This window comes from Haliaeetus leucocephalus, unplaced genomic scaffold (assembly GCF_000737465.1).
Source record: "Haliaeetus leucocephalus isolate CR32 unplaced genomic scaffold, Haliaeetus_leucocephalus-4.0 Scaffold140, whole genome shotgun sequence".
Lineage (NCBI taxonomy): Eukaryota > Metazoa > Chordata > Aves > Accipitriformes > Accipitridae > Haliaeetus > Haliaeetus leucocephalus.
In genome coordinates, this window is record NW_010972576.1 from 9104165 (window position 1) to 9126010 (window position 21846).

General features: G+C 37.2%; 1 protein-coding gene across 2 annotated transcripts in view; it reads left to right on the plus strand.

The window, feature by feature from the left end:
* The window catches only part of GRID2 (glutamate receptor, ionotropic, delta 2), a 734176-nt gene that overhangs the window by 146563 nt on the left and 565767 nt on the right, over positions 1 to 21846 (plus strand). For both annotated transcript variants that reach the window (XM_010586162.1, XM_010586163.1), the window contains exon 2: positions 1883 to 2038. In XM_010586162.1, coding sequence (XP_010584464.1) covers positions 1883 to 2038 — 156 coding nt within the window. The remainder of the gene's footprint in view (positions 1 to 1882; positions 2039 to 21846) is intronic.

Sequence of the window (21846 nt, forward strand, 5' to 3'; positions counted from 1 at the left end):
TTTTATGAATGTTTTTTTTTTTTTTCCCCCCCCCCCCCCCCCCCCCCGATTTTAACCTTGTTACTTAGTAGCCATGTAAAATTGTTCCTTCAGAGGTTTAACAATATTTGCTGGGCTATGTCATCATCATCAGTATAGGTGTATCCCCAAAACAAAGTACGTGAGGTTTTGGTTTGAACTGTTCCGTAAGGTTACATGCTTTAAGGTATATCATTGGACAAAGTCTTTTGTACCCTTAAATGCTACCTGGATACACAAATAGTTGTCTTTGTGGAGAAGGCATGGTTTGCAGCATCTTGCGTACCAAGTGTATTCTTGGCCATGTGTGACTTTTTTTTATGGAGCTAAATAAAACAAGGGAAAAAGAAATTGGGGCAAGGGAGAAAATGAATGTTTTCAGCTGAGATTTGCACAGAGATGACAGGTGAATGAGGTGGAGAGGTAAAGAACAGCTGTTCCAGATGGCAGCAGCTTCAGGAGGGAAAATGCTGGAGTCAAAGCGGTCAGATTGTAGGAAGAGATGACGCTCATGTAGGATGAGTGGTGCTGGCAGGGAGATAAGTGTTGGAGGTCAGTGAGAAAAACACAATAAACACTGTCTATGAAGTTTATTTCTCTTAAAGTAGCCATTTCCTGTAAATGAATTTTTTTCAGTTCTTTTCAGCACTGATTGCAGGTATTTACCTGAAATCATCAGTGATCAGCATTTTCTATTATCTTTGGCTGCCTTCGCCACATACACTGCCTTAGTTGTGTTTTTTATTAGCAACAAACACTCAAGAATAAGTAAACCTGAAAACTGAAGAAATTTTATAATGATTAAATACAGTTTTCAAAAGTCTGTTCTTGAAGTGTCCCTTCTGTCTCTTTAATCTACTGCCTGGCAATGAAAGGTTTAAAGGTGCTTGAAAATCTAACAGCACTAATTTGAGGGTTTTAAACAATATAGCATTCTTCATAGGACTATAACAGTGTCATTTGAGCCACCTCTGCATAAATACTTCATTCAAGAAGCAAATGTGAAATAATCAGAAATTAGTGATGCTAAAAGTGACACTATAGTTTAAAGACAGAAAAAAAAAAAAAAGCTAAAATCTTTGGTTTAGCCTTGGAGTTCTTTTTCAACACATCTGAAGAATTGGCTGTGCAAGGGTTGGACACCCTCACTCTGCCAACTCCTCCTGAGTTTAATGGTTTCCTGTTTACGATGCTCTGCTTGAATGTTTTAGGGAAAAAGGCAGAACAGTCACTTTCTGTCAGATTTATAAAGGCATAAATTATTTTAATTAACCGCTTGAACTTAATTTACTGACTTCAAGAGTCAGACAGTTAGCTGGAGTGGTTGTTTTTAAATCCAATAGGACTTAGATCTGAAATAGTTTATATCGGCTGCTGACCTGTCTATTGATCATGATTGCCAATTCTAACTCATTTTCCTAGTGCTGCAAACATTTTAGGCTTATTCTCACCTCATTTGAACTTTATATTTTTTAATTGTCACGCGACATGATGTTGAATGCATATCTTAGCCCGTTGCAGTCATTCAATATATTAAATGGCATGTTTGGAAAGGTGATTAGTTCTCACTTCTTGGCCATGTTCCTATACAGATAATTTGTTTTGTGCTTAACTAGATTTCCCCAATATTTCTAGCTGGAATCAATGCTTCACTTTATGTCTTAAATTATTTCAAAATGTAGAAATTCTGTATATTGTGAAGTAGCTTCTGGGCTCTATGTTGAGAGAACCGCTCTTTAGGAGTGAGCAAAGGGATGATGTTATAGCTTAAAATGTCTTAAGTGCTTATGATTAATGCTTTGGGATACTGCAGGTGAAAGGTGCAATGTGATTTTTTTTTTTTTTTCCCCCCCCCCCCCCCCAGGGGCAATTTTTGATGAATCTGCCAAAAAAGATGAGGAAGTTTTTCGAATGGCAGTTGCTGATCTCAACCAGAATGATGAAATCTTACAAACGGAGAAAATCACATGTTCAGTGACATTTGTGGATGGCAACAATCCGTTTCAGGCGGTTCAAGAAGGTAGGACATCTAAACAGATTTCCTGCGCTTGTTTCTGCAGACATATGCAAAATGCTACCCTGACAGCTTCCTAGCTTTATGAGAAACTTGTAATTTTTGTTGGCTTCTCTTTATATAGAATATTAAGTTATTGCATTTAAATTTGGATTTAGCTACTATGGTTTGTGTTGGTCTAGTGACTTCAAGCTATAAACTTAGCTTTTATCTATTTTGTAAGTAAAGGCTCTTGAAAAATGGTAGAGAAGTCAGACACAGTTTGCCTACATCTTCCCTCTTTTGCAGGCTGTTTTGAAGTTATTGTCAAACCAATAGTCCTTACTTTATGACTTCTTAATGCTACTTTTCAGTTTAATTTTGTGCAGCTAACAGCACTTAGTCGGAAACCATAGGTTGTTGTGTGGATAACCTTTTCAGAACGTACACCTGAAGAAGTTACCTATTTTATAGGAGGAATTAGAGATAACCTGATGACTCAGAAAGCCACCTGTATCCAATATGATTTTGTACTCAGTCCATCCTTTGTTATTCCCCAATTATTCGACAACAGATCAGGGTGTTGCTTTGGGCTCCTGTGATAGCAGTAGGATGATAACAGGAGTCAGTATTTGAAATCCCTCTGAGCTGGATTAGTAAATCGCTGGTGTGACTGAGCAGTTGTCTGGAAAGACAGCTATATGAAGTCTTTAGAAATATGGATTCAAACTTGTTTCCTAAGCGTACGTTATTTCTTTGCTGTTCTGGCACACTAACTTCTGTCACAGATAATGTTTATTGTAGGTATATTATTAAACTTTTCTTAACAAGAAAACAAAATTTTGATGACTTTCTATATCCTTATTGGCTCCGTATTGATACTTGAGGTAGAACTTGAGATTTAAGCAGCGAACTTGCAAACAGTTGCTCTGATACTTGTGAAGTCAAAGGTCAATACCTGTTTTGCTTCAAAGGACCATTGAAAAGGCAATGTTAATGAAAAGGTCTTTAATGCTTATATGACAATTTTTTATCATTGACATTCTTCATTTTTGAGAATGTAGGAATTTTTTTGTTTTGTTAAGTTTTACAAGTGAATAGACCTGCGTAATGAGAAGCGTTACAGTCTGAGCCTGATAACGCTGAGGCAGAAAAAGAAGTGATTTTGAAAGTATTCCAATCAGAATCAATTCAATCTATTTGAATCTGAAAAGGCCAACATAAAAACTGAAGCTATTGGATACTTTTAGAATCCAGCAGGGGAAAATGGGTAAGTGAGGTCAATCTTTTTTTAGATACTTTCTGCACTGTTAGTATTTAAGCTTTTTTCCAGTTCATCCAGGATGGATAATGTTAGCTGATGCTCTGTGGTTAACATTGATTAACACTGAAACTTAGCAAATTATTTCACAGAAAGATGTTTTAAGCAACTTATTTATTTCTAACTTCAAGTAGGAGTGTCTAGTAAAGTAGAGCATTCCAAAGACGTTAATGACCCAATATTTCAATATTCAATTACTTATAATTTGCAAAAGTTACATTTGTAATTTTTTAAAATATCTTGGTGTAGTCAATATTTGAAATGTGACGGACTAGATTTGACATAAATTTTATTACCATGTATTGGGGGTGAAAGTTCTGTTGTGATATTGATGAGTTCAAGAAAGTATTTGCCAGTAAAACCAGTTTCTTGTAAATGCATGGTCAAATACAGCTATATGGCTATCAAAGCCTCATATTCACTATCTTTTAAGTGCCCTGTGTTTTGTTTGACATAATTTGAGTGAAGAACAAAGGTTGCATCTTTTGTATGCATATATCTGAAATTTTGCTTGTTGAACTATTTTGCCACAGTTAATGTGTTTTCTTTTAATGTGTTTTAACTGAATATAGGCATAAGCTGCACTGTAATGTTTCAATTACTTTGCACCAGTTTCCTCACTTTCTCCTTTCCTATACATCTTTATATCACTTGCCCCTGTTCTTAATTGGATTTCTTACAAGTGTTAGTAGCAGGGAAGGGGACCTCTATAATTGTTGCCACATATTTCATGGTTTATCCCTTGGAAAAACACTTAGCCAAAGTGCACTATACTAAACACAAGAAAAAGAGAATTTAAACACTCAGGCCATTTCTGTATTCCATTTGTAAAAGAAATACTACCGGCTAAATCTCATGGTTTTTAAATGTATACAGCATTCAGTATGCCCAAACTTGCCATTTCCATGCCAGCACGACCCTTTTCTTGGAACCATAACAACACTAATATGAGTCTGAGGTATCATGGCCTCTCCCATCAGGTAGAGCCTAACGTGCAAAAACGATATTATTTATTTATTATTATATTCTACTATTTATTTATAATATTTTTATATAAACTGCTTGATGTTTGCTCTGTTTTAGTTCACAATGTCTGGTTTTTTTTATGGTTTTGACTTTTTTCATCTTGTCTAAACTACAGAATAGCCTTTAAAAAAAAGAGCTTTTAATGTTTGGTAAAATGTTAATTTAAAGCATTAGAACCATAATAATAACAAAATTGGTCTAAATTTATCTAAAATGTGCCCCTTTTAGTGAATAGAGAAGGTTTTTAAACTTGCCTAGCATTTTGAATTTCAAAAAACCAAGAAGTCATGAACAAAGATCTGAGAAAACAGGACATTAGATACAGAGGAGATATTTACAAATTTATTTTTCATAATGATGCAGTAGTGGACAGCATGTATTATTGCTACCTTTTATTTAATTTTATTAGCAAAATTAGCAAGTAACTCCCAAACAATGTAACAAGGAACACTCAGATACTTAATGTTGATTTTGGGATGTAAAGATAATGAATTTGAGCGGATCGGCTGCTCTGCAGTACTTACTGCTCTTCCCTCTGAAACTGTTTTTATGAATTATTATGGTGCCCTGAAATGTCTTCCATTTGTACCTTAGGGCATCTCATTAAGGGTTCTGATTGGAGCGATAAGACTGTATTGCAAAGCTGAGTGGTTTTATCCTAGAAGAGCTGTGAATGACGTGCCCAATAATATCACTGGAAGTGCCCTCAGGGACAATTTATAGGTATGGTCTAGTGCATGGAAATAAGAGGTGAAATTGAGTTTCTTTAAGTTAGGGAAATTTTTCTCCCCTTCAATATATGCTCTGTCGGAGAGGGCCAGCAGCAAGCGTGATGCGTGCGGTTTCCTGTGCGACTCACATTTGCTTGTCAACATCGTGGGGTGGCATGGGCACCCATCAGGATGGGATGAGGTTGTGGTTGCCCTGCGAGGGGGGAGGCAAGTCCAGGGCAAGCCCAGTAGGTAGGTTGGGATGAGGACCAGCGAGGTGCATGGCCTGGTGTGCATAGCTCCAGCCTGATGGGCGCAGGGGAGAGTTTGCAGAGGAGGAGAGTGGCTGAAAAGGGTGGCTGAGGCATGTGGATGGTGCATACCAGGCCCTCACAGAAGCTGCAGCCCGGTTGCTGAGATGTGTCAGTGACACACACCTTGTGGTAATGCCCAGAATGGCATGTTCCTTCCTCTCTTCCTTTCTTCCTCTGATACAAAGTACTTCACAATATTGATAATACTCTTTTATGTGATGTCTCGAAATATTTGTGTGCTTGTGTGGTTGAGAGAGGAAGAATATTGTGGTTGGCTTTTTTATGCTGTGTCCATATCAAGTGCTACAAAGGGAAAACAGGAATTTAAGGGGTTTTTTGTCCAGACAATGAAGGAATTAGGGACAGTCAGTTCTTGCATGGTAGCAAGTCAGTATTTTAACACTACAAAACAAGGAATTATGATGCCAGGTGCATACTAGTGGCAATAATACTATATAATAGCATAAACTTTATTTCTTTTCCTATGACACTTAAATTTACAGAGATATTTAAAGAGGGGTGGGATAGGCTTTCAAAAGGTTTTGAGTTCTACACTATACTTAAACTATAATTATTTTTGAAAAGAGTCATGCGTCTGTATGTCTTTTTAATGGACTGGGGATTTTTTCTCTCACTGGGAAATTTGGTCGAAATAAATATATCACTTCTTTCTTGTTTGTCAGAAAATCGTGTTCTCTTATCTTTCCCTTACTTTTATTATTCTTGTGTTTACTTCAACACACTAATAATTAAAGCCTAAATTTATGGTTCAAAGCCTGCTATTTCCTCCAATCCTTAATTTCTCATAAGTAATACGATCATATGGTTGATGAATGGCTAATGCAAAATATGCAATAGTCTGTGCGTTTTTGTGGGATTCTCTGCTGAGTTACCTTGGTAGACAGACTACTAAATATCTGTCTCAATCTACTGCTAATGATTCCCTAAACCCTCCTTGTCGTCTACACATTTTCCACAAAGTTGTATTCTTGCAATACTGATTTATTTATATTTGAGGGAAGGTGTTTTCCATTGATGCAGGTGTTATTGTCTGCCATAATTCTTGTTGCAAGGCAAGTGAAGGAAGGGGGGACTTTGGTAACTGGAACCAGAAGTAATACCTTGGCTTGTGCTGATCTGCCTCCTTGGGCAGCACAGTTTCTACACCCCCCATGCTGCCATTTCCAGTTGCATGCCAAGAGCTATGGAGCAAACTCTGCAGGTGTTTGCAGTGCTTGAGGCATCCGCAGCATCTGGAGGGTTGTCAGAACTCAGCAGGACCCACGTCCAAAGGTGTGTAGGGTCCTCAGAGATCCATTGCCAATATTGTAAACCTCATGGCAAACATTTTCTTTCTATTTGGTGCCGATATTTTTTTTTATCCTGCTCCCTTCTCCTACCTCCTTTTTCGACATCACATTTTAGCTATCTTAAATAATATCTCTATAGTGATCCAATGTTTTCTTCTATAGGCTACCTATAATGCATGACAAATAGATTTTACTGATGCTGTTTGAAATCAGCTTTGTTTGACAAGTTTTCCTACTGCAATCATATATATGTGGGGTTTATTTTTATTTTTTTTTAAACCAACCTTTTTGTCATTCAGGTTAGTCACCAGAGTATGCTTACAGACACCAACTCAAGCCTTCGTAATGGCTTTTGAAAGCTTATTGTGATCAGTGAAGTAAATAAGGCAGTGAGTCATAACTAAATGGGATTCAGCTGTAGAGTAAGAGAGGTTTGTAGGGCAGCAATACGTATGAAGGTCACATGCAGGATTTTATTCAAGCAAAGTTTTATGGTCAGAAATTATGGCCTGATGGATACATCTGCTTTGGCCTTTGGGACTAGATGAATGTAATAAGGTTGTCCTTTCCCATTTCTCTTATTGCTGTAGTAGAAACCTGTTTAAATCCACAGATTTCATGGACTGCTGAACTTCCTTTCACTTTGTATCACTTATTTCTTTAAATTTCTCAGCCTTCCTTGTGCTGTTTATTAACCAGTCCATGTTCAGTTTGAGATTAAACATTTACAGGGTTGCACTTCTTCACTGCCCTTCCATTTCATTCCAGGTTTGCTTTCTTATTTTCCAATAAAATGGATTTTGACATGAAACGATATTACTGATACTGAGGAAGAAAAAAATCATTTTCAGCTAGGATTTGAACTATAAAAAGTTAAGAGAGAAGAGGAGGAGAAGCATTTCAATAGTGATATAAAATCCCATTGTAAAATCAGAAACTGTTGGAAATGTTTGCAATTGCAAATTGCTTGTATCATCAATATTTCAGAAAATATGGCAAAAAATCTTTTGAATTACCTATCTTCTGTGCATGCACATAATGTACCAGTAGTGGTGGCACTCTGCCTGCCCTGTTCTCAACGTGCTGGGTGAGAAGCCTGGTACACCTACACAGGCTTTGTTCTCATTTTAGTCCTGCTAGCCCCACAAAATCAATCGGACTCCTGTGGCACATTTATGCAAATTGGAGATCTAAGTGTTGGCAGCTTAAGAAAAAAGATTTTAAAACGCTGGTGATAACATCATGACAGTTGGGAAGACAGTGGTTGCATGGGAGAAGATCAGGGAGAAGGGAAGAGTGAGCATTGACTGATATAGAAAAGGGATGTGTAATAGAGGCTTAGTTTACGAGAAGCAGGATGCATATTTAACACATTTTCAGCAATGATTTCAAAGCTATTGTGACCTTCCTTTGCTGGAAATAATCTACCCAGAGCATACTGCAAACTGTAAAAGGGGATCAGATTTATTTTGAGTAAGGCCTCATACTGTTACTGCAGTTACAGTAATTACAAGACTTCCACCACTCTCCAGTCTTTGAATTTTGAGCTCCAATGTTTCCTAGTTCCTAATTCTTTCTGTACTAATGTTTTCTCCAGTTGCAAGAAAACTTCCATTATCTTTGTTTCCAGTGTGAAAGCAAACTCTGGCAGCTGTAAGCTGCAGTGGACTTCCAGGTACTTGAAGATAAAAAAAATCCGTTATCCTTCAGCTCCAAAAATTCTCCCCAAATCCAAATAAATTAAAAAAAAAATAAAATTCAGTCCATCAAGAATGGATTTCTCCAGGGTAGTTTAAGCAATGTGAGAAACATGGTTTGAGGAAAAGAGGTGCAAAGCTCAGCAGTCCTTAGTGTTTGCAGACGGCAAACCTAAAAACTTTAAACTACAGATAGTAGTGCAGTTGAAGAGCCTTTTCTGACATATGCTTTCCAAATCACTGAGCCAAAGGGGGAAAAAAGGCTTTCTACAGTGCAGGCTAGGGCAAGATCCTGCCATCTTTTTAGTTACTGTTATCCATGTTGTCTCACAGAGTACCTACAACCCAGTGAACATATACTTTGTGACTGGTGCATGACTTTGTTGTGGTTCAAGGAGAGAATATTAGTGTTTGTATGGAAACCACTTTTCTGCAGGTGACCGGGAAACCCAATAGCATCCCACTGTTACACTTGGCTGCATCACAGCATTCAGATGCAACAATATGGCTGGAGGTATTTGCGTAGGACTACACATCAAACCAAGGACTAGTGTTTCAGAGTTTGCATTACGTACCCCACTGCCTTTCTGCAGTCTTTTTTTCCTTCTGCTTTCTCATGACTTTAAAACAGCAAGAGTCATTTTCCTAACACTGATGCCATTTGCCATTGCCAGTTGCCAAAGTTTGGCTAAACATTAATTTTTATGGCAGATTTTGACATTTCTATCAGAGCTTCCACTTTCAAATGACAGACAGAAATTTTAATAGGCTTGAAAGAATTTCCTTCCCAGGTTTTTGCTTAAAAAGCATGTGACTGTGAGTCAGGTTATTAACCTCTTTGCCTCTTTTAAAAAGGAAAATCAAATAAATGAATAAATAACTGGACGAGTGTGATGCCCTTTGGTGGGTGGTGGAGTGCAGAGTGAATTTTATCACATTACTATAGGAGCAGCTAGATAGGCTGATATTCTGCAGTACTTAACACTTTAAATCCAGATTGGATCATTTCTGATTTTGCAATATGCACGTTTTCACTTGCAGTTCACAAGTGCCTGATGTATGTTTTCATACATTAAACATGGTGCTTCAGTCTGCCGTGTTAATGTACTCTGACACACTGCCAGTGGTTTACTTTTAAGAGAACTATACAAATTGTGATGTGATTAAATAATATCAGTAGTACATTTAAATGTTTAAAGCCACTGTGCCTGAAGGCTTTTGGAGTATTTTAACAAACAGAAGTATAGAGACAAAGCAAATGAGAGATGCTTCGTCTTCCTAGATGCCAATTATTTAGCTAGCACCCTAGGCTATCAGTCCCCCAAAGTAATCTCCTTAAGTAATGGACACCCTATCCGGATTTCCTCCCCGTCTTTTTGTGAAGCAATGTCCACTAGAATCACTACAGCAGTCAATCATCACTGTCCAACCAGGAATGTATATTCCCAGATAGGCCTCTCAGCCTGCCAGCTTGCGTCAGGTGTGGCAACTACCCAGCAATAAACCGCTGCATTCGATTGTTTTCTGCTATATGGAGTCCTCCCAAGTCCTCTTGTAAAATAATGTTAATTAGGGATTTTGCTTTTGCTTTTCCTGATAAAATTCTCTGAATTTAGCAAAAGTCACTAAGTCTTTGTTTCACCTGACAGTTTAGGTACAAATACATATCTGACTGCGTACAGAGCTGTATTTGCTGTATGCATCTATATCTGTGTTTGTCTAAAAGTCAATTTAATTAATTAATGTTAATTAATTAATTGCTTAATTAAGTTAATTCTCCCCTTTGAGTCTTCCTTGCTCTTCTTTCCCTTCTCAAATATCTTTTGTTTAATTTACAAGCTTTTTTTGTGTTGTTGTAACCTGTTAGCTCTTTGGGCACAGGCTGCATTCTTAGTAAGTACACTGATCTGTATTTGAGGAAATTGCGTATTTATGTGGTTCAAACAATTTTAAACATACTCCTCTCTATGTATATGATCAGAGTCAAAGTGTACTTTATGGAGGACACTAGTGTTTTAAAATCTAATTCTGATAATGAGGAAATGAGCCATGACACTCTGGAGGTGAAGCCTGAAGTGAATTATGAAGGTCATTCTCTTAGATGTGGAAATTAATTATATTTTAGCTTTGTTCCCTCTTACTTAGACCCTTTATATTGTACACTACGAAGTAATTTTGACTAAATACCAATTTATGAAAAATTATCTGAGCAAAAGAGAGCAGTTACAAGGACAGATTTTGAAACTAGGCAGTTTTTTATTAAAACACTAATCATATCAGAAAACCATAATCTTTCATGTTATCTTTTTGAAAGGATGTCTGCTGTGAGATTGTAATGTTCATTCTGTTTGGCGGTATGCCTTTAGCTTCTGTGATTACTAGCCCTTCTAAAACTTTTTTCTCCTTAAAATCCAATCTTTTGCAATTCTTTGTTGTGTAGTCTGAAAGAGTATTGAGGTGAGCCAAGCCACTCTGAAGGGTGCAGTGGTTAAGTGGAGCACTGGTGGGGGGAGATGCAACAGGTAGTGTTGATGGTTATCAGAAAACATTTACTCTGAGCCTGGAATAGACACTGGAGCATTGCAGAGCCTCTCATGTGCTGTTGATACACAAGAGGGTTTTGGGGTTGGGATCTTTATGTGAGAGTATAAAGAACTAACACATGGGACTTAACTTCATGTGGAAATTAAGCACCTGCTTAAAGGCTTTCCTGAGCAGGGATATATTTAAGCAATCCCAAATCAGTGACTTAATTTTCTTTCACAGCTAGTATTCATTATTTTGTTTCCTTTATGGGCATATTTTCTCCAGAAACTTGTAGATCTTAGCAGCATTTTTGCATCCTGCCCCTCTGGTTGCCCAAATGACTGTGCCAGGTGGCCATAGCTCCTCTGCTATTGCTGGAAGCAGAAAATGTGGCTGCAGGTCATGGCCATGCCCTGTGATATCTGGAAAAAAGTTTGAAATCACAACGAATCTCCCAGAGTGCCAGGCCACAAAACACAGCTAAATAAGTAAAAGCCTACAGAGGTTTTGCTTCTGACACTATGTTTTATGGCAAGAGGATTATGATGTACTGGGCTCGGTCATCACAAAGTAGCAGAGAGCTGTACTCAGAAATTGCAGTTTCATGTTACAGGTAAACAATGTATGTTCATCCCATCCCTTCGTGACCTGGTGCAGGAAAGAAAGCCAGCAAGAAGCTGCTTTCTTTTTCAAAAATGTTATCTTATGTCTCTTTAGTACCAAGTTGTAGCTCAGTGGCAAGCCTAGTGATAGCCAGCCCTTGCAAAGGGCAGAGGAAGGGAGCATGATCCTCCCTTCCAGGTGCAGCCAGATGTTGGACCAGCTTTGCTGTAATGCTGTGTGCCAGAAGCAGAAAGCAAACAGTTGTTAATTGGTCAAATGCAGAAGAAGCCACCTGCACTAAGAGAAGACTTCTGCCTTTCTGAGGTTGCCGTTTCGGTGAAAAGGGGTGCCAAAACTTTTTTTCCTGAACAGAGAAGAGGAATGTTTGGAGAAGATAAAATCCATTCAGACTACCAGAAGGAGTTTAAAAAAAAACAACAAAAAAAACCCACCTAGATTATAACAGCTAACGTGGTCTCTAATGGGTGCAATCTGAAGTGTGAGCTGATGCAAAGAGACGGACTTGTGAAGACACTTGTTAAAAGGCTTGGTAGTTCTACTTGAAACATATGATATTTGAGTTTCTTCCTGAACTCTGCTAATCCTAATTCTCTGATAGAAGAAAGGAAAAGGGAATCAATAGGTGTAGATAAAGGAAGAACACAACTTCCACTTGGTTTTCTTGCCTCTCCAATATTTTCTTTTTTTATGTACTTTTATATACTTTTCATTCTATCTTAATTTGGCACCGATGGATCAAAATCATACTCTTCTCTGTGCTTGGCTCATTGAGTTCCACACATCACGGGGTAGAAATTGCTTCCTCTGATGACAGGGGAGAGAGTCTAGAGATACCTGTGCAGGACAGAAGCAAGTAGTACTTTGCCTAACTTGGTTGTGTTAGACAAACACAGTGACCTTGATTTAGAATAGTAGTAGCTGAGTGCAAACAAACCTCTGAAAACACTAACTTAAGATGTCTGAAAGTAATTTTCTTTGCTGTCTTAGTTCACCTATGGCATTAAAAGATGTACTGTTCTACTTTATCTTGAAAAAAAATATATAATTATTCAGAAAAGCATTTTTCTGTATTCCAGGAAGCAAGACTTCTCTTTGCAGTCTTTGCTAGTAACAGCAACTTCCTTCTTAACAGGCAGATTGTATCTTTCAATACCAGGTAAGAGCATTATATTGATAGTTCACAGGAATTCTGTAGTTGGAACATTTTTTTTCATTGACTTTCATTATTTAGAGGATTAACCTTTTAAAAGAAGGTCAGCATGGCCCATGCACAGTTATTGCTTGGCCCTATGAGTCACACTCAATTCACAATTTTTTAAGCATAAAACATACTTCTTTTTCAATATTTGTCAACTTCTTTTTTGGAGTGCCTTGGAGGAAATCAACATTTTGTTGTTTATATTGCAGTACACCATGAAGAATTTCTGTAACAGTGTTTTGTTTTTTTCTCTCTGCATAGATCTCTTGACCCTCATCAATTCATGCCTGAAACTATATTATTAAAATTTATTGTGAAGGGGTTTTTTGTGTCAGAAGGGAGGATAAGCAGTCTTAGCTCATGTAAAGTGCTACTTAAACCTTCTGCCAGCCGAGCCTTTAGGTCAGTAAGGCTTGCTTGAGGTAGGTTCTGATTCTTCGCAGACAAGATGCCATCAAAAATATTTTGAGAGGTTGCGATGTGTTATGTAGCATCAAAATTCTTTAAGAATTGGTTTCCACATATAAAAGGCAGTTGTGGATGTGACAAATGGGGCTGGGTATGGCTAGTCTCTATTCCTCCTCCTTTCAATAAACTTAGCAAGAAAGGCAATGTGTTAAGATACTTGCTTTTTAGCAAGTGCTGTAATCCCAAGACTCCTTGGAATTTGAGCAGAACTAGTTCCAAAGCTCAGATTGCTTTTTTTAAATGAAATGTACCTGTTAAATGTATTTGACCGTGCCAAGATCGTATCTCAGGAATTTCTAACTCTGACTTTTGTGTCAAGTCCCTAAACTAGGTTGATACATGTAATAGATTTGCCAGTTCACATACATTTCTCCTCTCTCCTTGGGTGATTTTCTGCTCTTCAGACATTCATTTCATGTGCAATCTAACTTTATGGGAAAGTTAGAAGCTGCTATGAATCAGCAGATGCTGTTTTCTTATCTGAAACTGAAGAAGTAATTTATTTTACAGCATAAAAAGTAAGTTCAGAACTGTCTGTGGGTAAGTGATTTCACATTTGATTTGATAATGAAAAGCAGAACTTTGAGTAGTTTTTATTCATGTGAATGCTTCTTGTATTGCTAAACCATAGTATCCTCCTCCACAAATAAATTCTAGAGAACTGGTTGAGCTTTTCTTTAAGGGGTGACCATAACATATCCACTTTTCTCTCCTTGCCCAATTTGTTCCTGTTGGTTATTTCTGGCTGGTCATTGGTTAATTCTGACATTGCTTGTTTTTATCTGGCCAGTTTTTATGGCAGGAATATACAGGAATCTAGAACAGAAATACTTAGCTTTAGCTGGCATTGTGAAAGAATAAAAATTCCAGATTCTAAATTACCTCTGAAAATCAGTATGGTTACTCATGCTTGGAAGCACCAGGCTCAGCAACTCTTTCAGATAACTTCAGTGAGATCAGTTGCACAATAGCAAGTTGGAAAATATTACATGTAAAAAATCTATGGATGCAACAATGTGTCTGTTGTGATTTTATTCGAAGTTAAGGCTAAAAATAATAGAAACAAAATGGAATCAACATAAGTTATCAGCTTACTGTAGTATTTGTGTTTTGCAAAGTTTTCTTGCTGCATGAGATCTTGGTGGGTGCTACACTTCAGTGGAATTTATTTCAGAGTTCAACTCAGATTCTTCACAATTCAAAGGGGTGTTCAATCTTAGTAAAAGTAGCTGAAATATAGGACATTTAAGAAAGGTCTGTCAAAAAGCAACAGAAGCAAAGTAGCAAATGAGACAGACTGCCATCATGGTTTTTTTAGAGAAGATTTCTTTCTCATAGATTGACAAGCTGAACTGTGCCACTGATGTGTAGGAAAATAGTGAGGGATGGTACAAAGTGAAAAATGTGAAAGTAACATTTAAAGATGTTAGTGCCTTTCCGAATGTGCTTAATATCATGCATGTTAGAATGCAGTGGTGTTAATGCTAGAGATTTTGATAAACTGTCCAAAGGGCAAATGCAAAACGTTCATGGTGGCTTTTTTAATGCTTTCTAGAAGATGCAGAAGCAAATTAAACAAAAATGTAGGTGTTTATTGACCGTAGCACAATAAAAATAGCTTGAAGTCTTCCTTACCTGCAACCTCCTCAGATTTTGACCGTTACTGGTGATATGGAGCCACCTGGGAAGCAGTGTAGGATTCATTGCAAGACTCATTTTACTTATATAAGAGGGTTTGTACATTTTTGAGAAACAAGCATCCCAGCTGGAAGCAAGAGATTTTGAATGCAGTTTTTGGTGATATCTCTGCATCACAGGAGATCTCTACTTGCTACTCAGCTGCAGGATTACAGAGTGAATGAAAGTTTTCTTATCTAGGAAATTATCACTTTCTCCAGCTTTTCAAATTGCTCTGTTTCTTGAGGTGAATTACGCCGGCCATTTTGATTTCAAAAGATAAGTGTAAGTCTTTACACACATACTACTGTTCAGACTTTGCAGAGTTGGAGAGCTTTAGAAGTATTGGGGTGTCTGCATGTGGCTATTGAAGGGGCTAACACTTTTCAATTAAGGCAGAAGAGTTTAGTACTAAATAGTTATCTATGTTCTGTAGAGACCTGTATTCTATAAAGACTACGGAAAAGCTGGAGAAATACTCATGCGTACAAAAAAACCTGTGCTATTTCTTTCTGTTTCTTTGTGGAACCTGGAGAAGAAAGGATTGCAGCCTCTGAGGACCTCAGTTGTGACACACAGAAGAACTTACGCAAAATTAACCAAATTTATTTTAACTATAAATATTTATCAAGCAAGAGTAAATTATATCATTCCAAGGTCTAAAATACATCTGCGTATCTGTTTGTTTTGTAATGGAAAATGAAAGAAACCTTTAGAAAAATATGAAATGCACCTACCTGTCATGGGTTGAATAATTTAAGTCTAGTGTGGCTGTCTAACCCGGGATCTCTTTTTTTCTTTCAATTTCTACTGAGGACTCCCAAATTCTGTTAATAGAGTTGAAAAGCTATCTCCCATGGGGTTGTGTTATGTCTTTTTAAATGGTGTATAGATCACAGAAACAGATATGAAAGCTTTAAGCCTGATTCTCTAGCTCTCACTTTCAAAACAGGAATTGAGTAGAAACCCATGTCTGGAACCTCTGTTGGACTCTGCAGAAAGCCTGAACAGTGACATTGCAAGAAAGGAATGGGTTTGCATTTTTCAGCTAATATAAGGAATCTGAGTATATTTCTTCAAATCGATCATCTGTATAAATTCTTGGTATTTATACCTAGCAATGCATTAATGGGAAAGAAAGTACTGCAGTTAGAAAAAAAAAAACCAGAAGAATAGTTTTGGGTAGAGGTGTGTGTAGGTACATACAGGATATTAAGCTGTAATAAAATTCTTATAGTTACGAGGGCTACAAGAACATACATGATGTGATCTTAAAATGCATCAATAATCTTTTCAGTTAAACCTATCATTGTAGCAGTAACTTGAGCATTTGAAATAGAAATTTCCTAAAGCTTTACCTGGCATAAAAATTACTTGGCAGAAGTGTCCGTCATGCAGAGTCATTACATCTGGCAGCTGGAATATATGTCTAGGTAGAATAGATTGCAGTTTTGGATATATCAGACTTTTGGAAAAGTAAAATATGATTCCCAGGTTGTATGTTACACTTGGATGAAAGTGAACTTTGAAATGTTTACCTGCTGTTGGTAGCTTTTCATCAATTCTCCTAGAGCTTGCTCGAAGTCTGCTGCAGTCTGATTATTTCTTAAATTGTTTATCTCCAGATTCATGTAAGTTAAATTTAATAATAAGATTTCATATCTTGACTGTCGCTATAGAATTATATAGAGCATAAGTATACAAGTGTAAACTTAAATGGTCTGTTTTATGAGGTTTACCTTTGCTGTTTCTGGTTGCCTCTTGAAACAGTTGAACCAAGTTTTGTCTTTAAACTGTACTCTGGACTTCACTAAATTTGGAAGGAGCACGTGCTCCTTGGCTATGTTCCCTGTGGCAGACCTCTGCATTACAGTTCTGCAGGGCTGTGGTCATATGGACCAGTAACAAGAAATCTACAGTGGGAGAAAGTGGGATGAAGGTTGCTTTGTACCCTGAGAAATTTATTTGTGTTAATCTAGGATATGAATTAAAAGAGGAATAACTATTTCTGATTGAATCTTTTTGTGGTCTCTTCCAGTCTGCAGAGACTATTGGCTGTGAATGTCCACAAAGATATTTACTTAAGAATAGCTATTTTGAAACAAATTTACTTGCATGTAGAATCTAAAGCATTCAAATTTCGGACTACTTGAAGCAAAGATTCATTGTCATGTGTAGGGGCAAAAACCAACCAAACAAATCCCTTACTATTTAGGACACTTTGCTTTGGTTTTCTTGTTGCTTGATATTCTCATGTGTGTAAACAACTTATCTGGTTTGGAGAAGAGGGTCAGGAGGGAGCAGAAGAAAACTTCTTAGTGCTCCTAGAGGTGGAATTTTCCTATCTTCTGTTTTAGTGTTCTATTTGGCTCTCTACCTATGCAACATGAGGTTCTGGATAGCATTTAGTTTTCTGCAGAATAAGTAACTTATATAAGATTCCATTACAGACAAACTGTCTTGTGATCTTACTAGGAACTGCTCTAGGGACAGTTGTCATTTCATGTAGCTTTGCCTCTCCAGGTAAATAGCAGTTTATACAAAGCCTAATTTTGGTATTCTTTAAAATACATTATAAAATATGTATTTTCCCGTGAGTATACCCGCACACTATCTCAGCCTTACACAATTATCAGACTGACTGGTACCAGTTATAACCTGTCCTCTAATTCTTTATCACCTTTATAATTTTTCATTTTTCTGTTTGTGATGGTTGAAACCGCAGTGATGAGAGGCCTATCGTTATTGGGTCGCGCTCCTTCAGTATTGCAACAGTAACATTTTTAGTGTTGCATAAAATTTCCACTGTTTCAAGTTTTATTTTAAAATTTAATACCAGCATATTAGCAATTATTTCCTCAGCTAACTTTTAGGATTCTTGGATTATAGACATTTAGCTTTATTGATTTGAAAGCATTTCTCCTTGATGAATGAGATTGTTTTCAGAAAATGATGTAAACAGATACTGAAAGTGCATCCTTTCATGAATAGTAGTGCTCTTTTTCCCCACTGTCTCTATTTGCAGCAGCCAGAAGTCCAGACTTCCTATCTGATTACAGCATCAGAGTTTGGGCTGCTCTGAAGGGCTGTCCGAATTGTGTGATCTGTCAGAAAAAGCAAGGCTATGATAATGCAATGCAGATGTCTAAGTAGAAGAGAGAAACGTTCCCCAGACTGAGCTAATACCGCTTGCCATTCAGAAGTTTTGGAGGCTCCCAAGAGGGCCATTTAGCATAATGTGTGTTGTTGGAGGCTGAGAAATCCAGGGATGGGGTAGAGTAGATGTTTCAGAGGATGATAATTGCTATCACTTGAAAGGCACTGTACCTTAGCAGCAAGAATTTGACATCCCTGAGCATCACGAATCTGTTCCATTCCCTTCACCCGCTTCCCGTGGCATCACGTTCTGGTTGTTTTCAATAGCTGTACAAACAAATTAGATATGTTCATTCCAAGTAAAACTCTGAATACAGGATAGACGAGACCAAGTTTATTGCCTGATTCACTTTTTGCTCCTTGCTCTGCATTATTGTAAGAGGGCAAGAGCGCTTCATGTTTTATTCAGTTAATATAATGTATATTTAATTTGCATTTTTCATGTTTTTGAAGGTGAAGGATAACAACTTCAGCAGTGCTGAACATGGTAATTTAATTGGTTGTAGGGCAATCCTAAGATTCTCAGAAATGGCTTCATTGGGAAGTCTTGCAGAGCCTTAAACAAACGTACCACTAAAAAGCTCACCTGTATTAAACTGTCACCCTCACCCCACGAAGTAGCAGGGAGTTACAGCTGCGCAGTTGTCTCAGTGTTGCCTGTTCATTTCATTTCAAATGTTTGCAGGAGGAGAAACAAAATCCAAAGGGATGAATAGAAGCTACTAAGGCATGCTATAAACAGTGCTGAATGCTTCCTTTAATTTCTCCATCACTGGAAATGGTTGAGGTTATCATTTTGAGGTTATTGCTTGTGTACCTGAGAAATGGAAGAACAAAAATGGCCCATATTAAAAGGGAGTATATAAAGTTTGTGATAGTGAAATTTATGTCTCCTAATCCAGTGTCTGCTTGCAGGATCTGGGCTTCTAAGACAGCTTTTTTTACCTGTGTGGATTGCGTATTATGAAAGATACCAGACAGTACAGCCCGGGACTTCTGATGACTAGTGTATGCCTTTTGCTATGTTGTTCCTGACTTAAAGAGATGGCGACAGTTCTATCAAGCAAAAGGATCTTCATTCTCCAGATTAGATGCTGAGGTGATAATATTTTCAACCAGCTAATAAATGTTCTGAAGTGCAAACTCAGATAGAAAAATCTCTTTAATCAAATTGAAGTAATTAAAGTTGGTCCAAAGAGGCTGTTTATCTATAGTGTGTAATTGTACTGCTCACATTTTATCAAGATGTGATTACCAAAATAGAGATCACTTAAAAAAGAAATTAGATACTCTTTTTACAGTGTTTCTTCAATATGGCTGAGTGACTGCTTTTTTGTACTGCTGATAACATTGGTGGTAGATGTGAGCCTCTGTTTGCTTAAAAAGATGTATGTCAGCAAAGCTGGTGTCCCAGTACTGACTACATATATACAGAGGCACTATATACAGTTCCCTCTTCCAAGCCTGCTTCTAAACCTTCATTCCAATTTATAGTTCTAGACTAGCACATAATGCACATCTTTTACTGTTTTCTTCTTTTCTCTAAAGCTTGAATTCTTTTGAAGGGTTCCTGAAACGCAAAGTTTTTTAGTGTGAAGTTGATAGTTACAACATCGATATGAAAATAGCCAGAGTCTAATGAAAAAAAAAAAAAAAAGTTTTGACCTTAAGTGGGTGAATCTTCCCAAGATTCTCCTCCTGCTTGTTCCTACAGTGATATAACTTGTTTATTGTTTTTGTCCTTCTGGTGTCTTTTTTACCAGTTGGAAGCCAGAATTATGAATATACTCATTATTACTTATCTGAAGTTGACAAAGATGTTCTGTACAATGTGCAGAAGTTTGGCATTTTGTCTGTTAACTTTCTCTTCATTAAGCAGATTTTTAGGCTGCTTAACTCTGTAATGTGTTTGACGTAAGAATCACCAAAAAAAAGTAGGTGTGTTGTGACTCACCAGATCAAATATCCTTGTGCCTCCTACCACCCCCTTGTAAGCCAAAATACACACATAGAATGGGGTCAGGGGATGATTTCATTGAAAAAACTGATTTAAAATTAGATCATAATAATTTCAGCAGCATCAAGCCATAGCATTTGTAAGGCAGTTTAATCCTGTATGAATTATTGTTTAGATAAAGGTTATTAATTACTAACTGCCGTTCAGTTAGTGGCAACATGCCAAGAAAGCACTCAGAGGCCTCCCTGTTCACCCATCTATCCGTTGTAGTGAGTTGGAATCAACTTAATTATTTGGCTTTAGAGCAGAAAACTTCAAAGAAATTTGTCTGCCAGGCTTTTAAATTCTTTCAATTATTCTTTCTATTAATAAAAAGCAGATCTGTAGCATAATTTTTAATGTCTAGATTTAGGTAGAGAGGGAGGAGAGAAAATTGATTGGGAATTGTATTAGTACTGTTGTGTCATCCCACCTACTAGCAATTGTTAAAATTATTATTGCAGGTACATTAGTAATAAACTCCAGTCAAAGCTGTCTCCAATTGTGGCTGTTTTCCTAAGTCGCTGGTCTCTTTTGAAAGTTACTTAATTTTTATTGCCTATTCAGTTACAATTTCTTCTACCCATCACTCTTTCCTTTTCTTTCCCCTGAGAATATTTGTCTTTGCAAGACATTACCACACAGTGTAATATATTTTTCTCTACTAACAAGTTACCAAGGCCTATTGGAAATTGTACTATTACAGCATATGCAGTGCAATAACCTATTCAAAAATATGAAGAGAAAATCAAGGCAAAGCAAATTTATTTTCATTACACTTATGCTATTTGACACTTGTAATTTTGTATGTGATGAACTAGTGCTTTCAGATAAAGAGCAGTCAAAGTGTGTAATTCATTTGTGTATACTGCAGTGCAGGGTTGTGAAGGAAAAGCAGGACACTTCACCAAATAACTCCACAGCACAAGTGGTAACTTCCTCCAGGCAACTCCTGAATAGCACTGGGAGCCCTGGGAAGAGCATCCACTGGCTAAACAAGCATATAATCCCTGAAGAAGCAATTGTGGGAATTCGACTCCAGGGTTGACAGACACAGTGCTGCTTTAAATGTGTCTTTCTTTTATTTGTAATTTTACTGTACAACAAAAGGCTTGAAGGGCACCATGTGGAGATGGTTAAACACTTGTGCAAAGGGGTTTCTGTATTTATAGTGAAAGAATAGTTCTGGGTCTGAAGCATTGGTTTCAAAAATGGCATTAGTGTGAATGTCATGGTCATGTTTAAAACAAGTAGCAGAGTACTACGTGGTATTTTGGGCAAAAAGCAGCCAGTGTTAGGCTCTTTCATTTGTGATATAGTTTTTTTTTCCCCTGAGATTACCCTGCTCAGTTATAACCAAAGAGCTCTCTGATAAATTGTCTAAGTGCAAATACAGTTTTACAGGAGATTTTATCATTTAGAAACATTTTTACAAGAAAATGTTGTAAGGCCTCAAGCAGAAGCTCTTAAAGCAAGAAGGTTTAACATTATGTATTATTAAAAAACTATAACATGTAGAGAGAGACACGTAAAGAGTGGTAACTGAGAATTGTCCTTGAAGCTATCCAAATAACCTTGGTACCAAATAATTTCTTGTCTTTTTGTTGCATCTTTTATTTCTGTGTTTTTGTTTAAGATACGAGCATGTATTTATACACCACAGTGTATATAAATAAAATGTGAGATTGCAGCAAACAGGAGGCTTAGCAACCTTTTGTAATACTTAATACTGTGTATTAAGACATTACTTATCTATCTGTCATACATCAGGAGTGCTTTAAACCATTTTTCCAGCTAAGATTTTTACTTTGA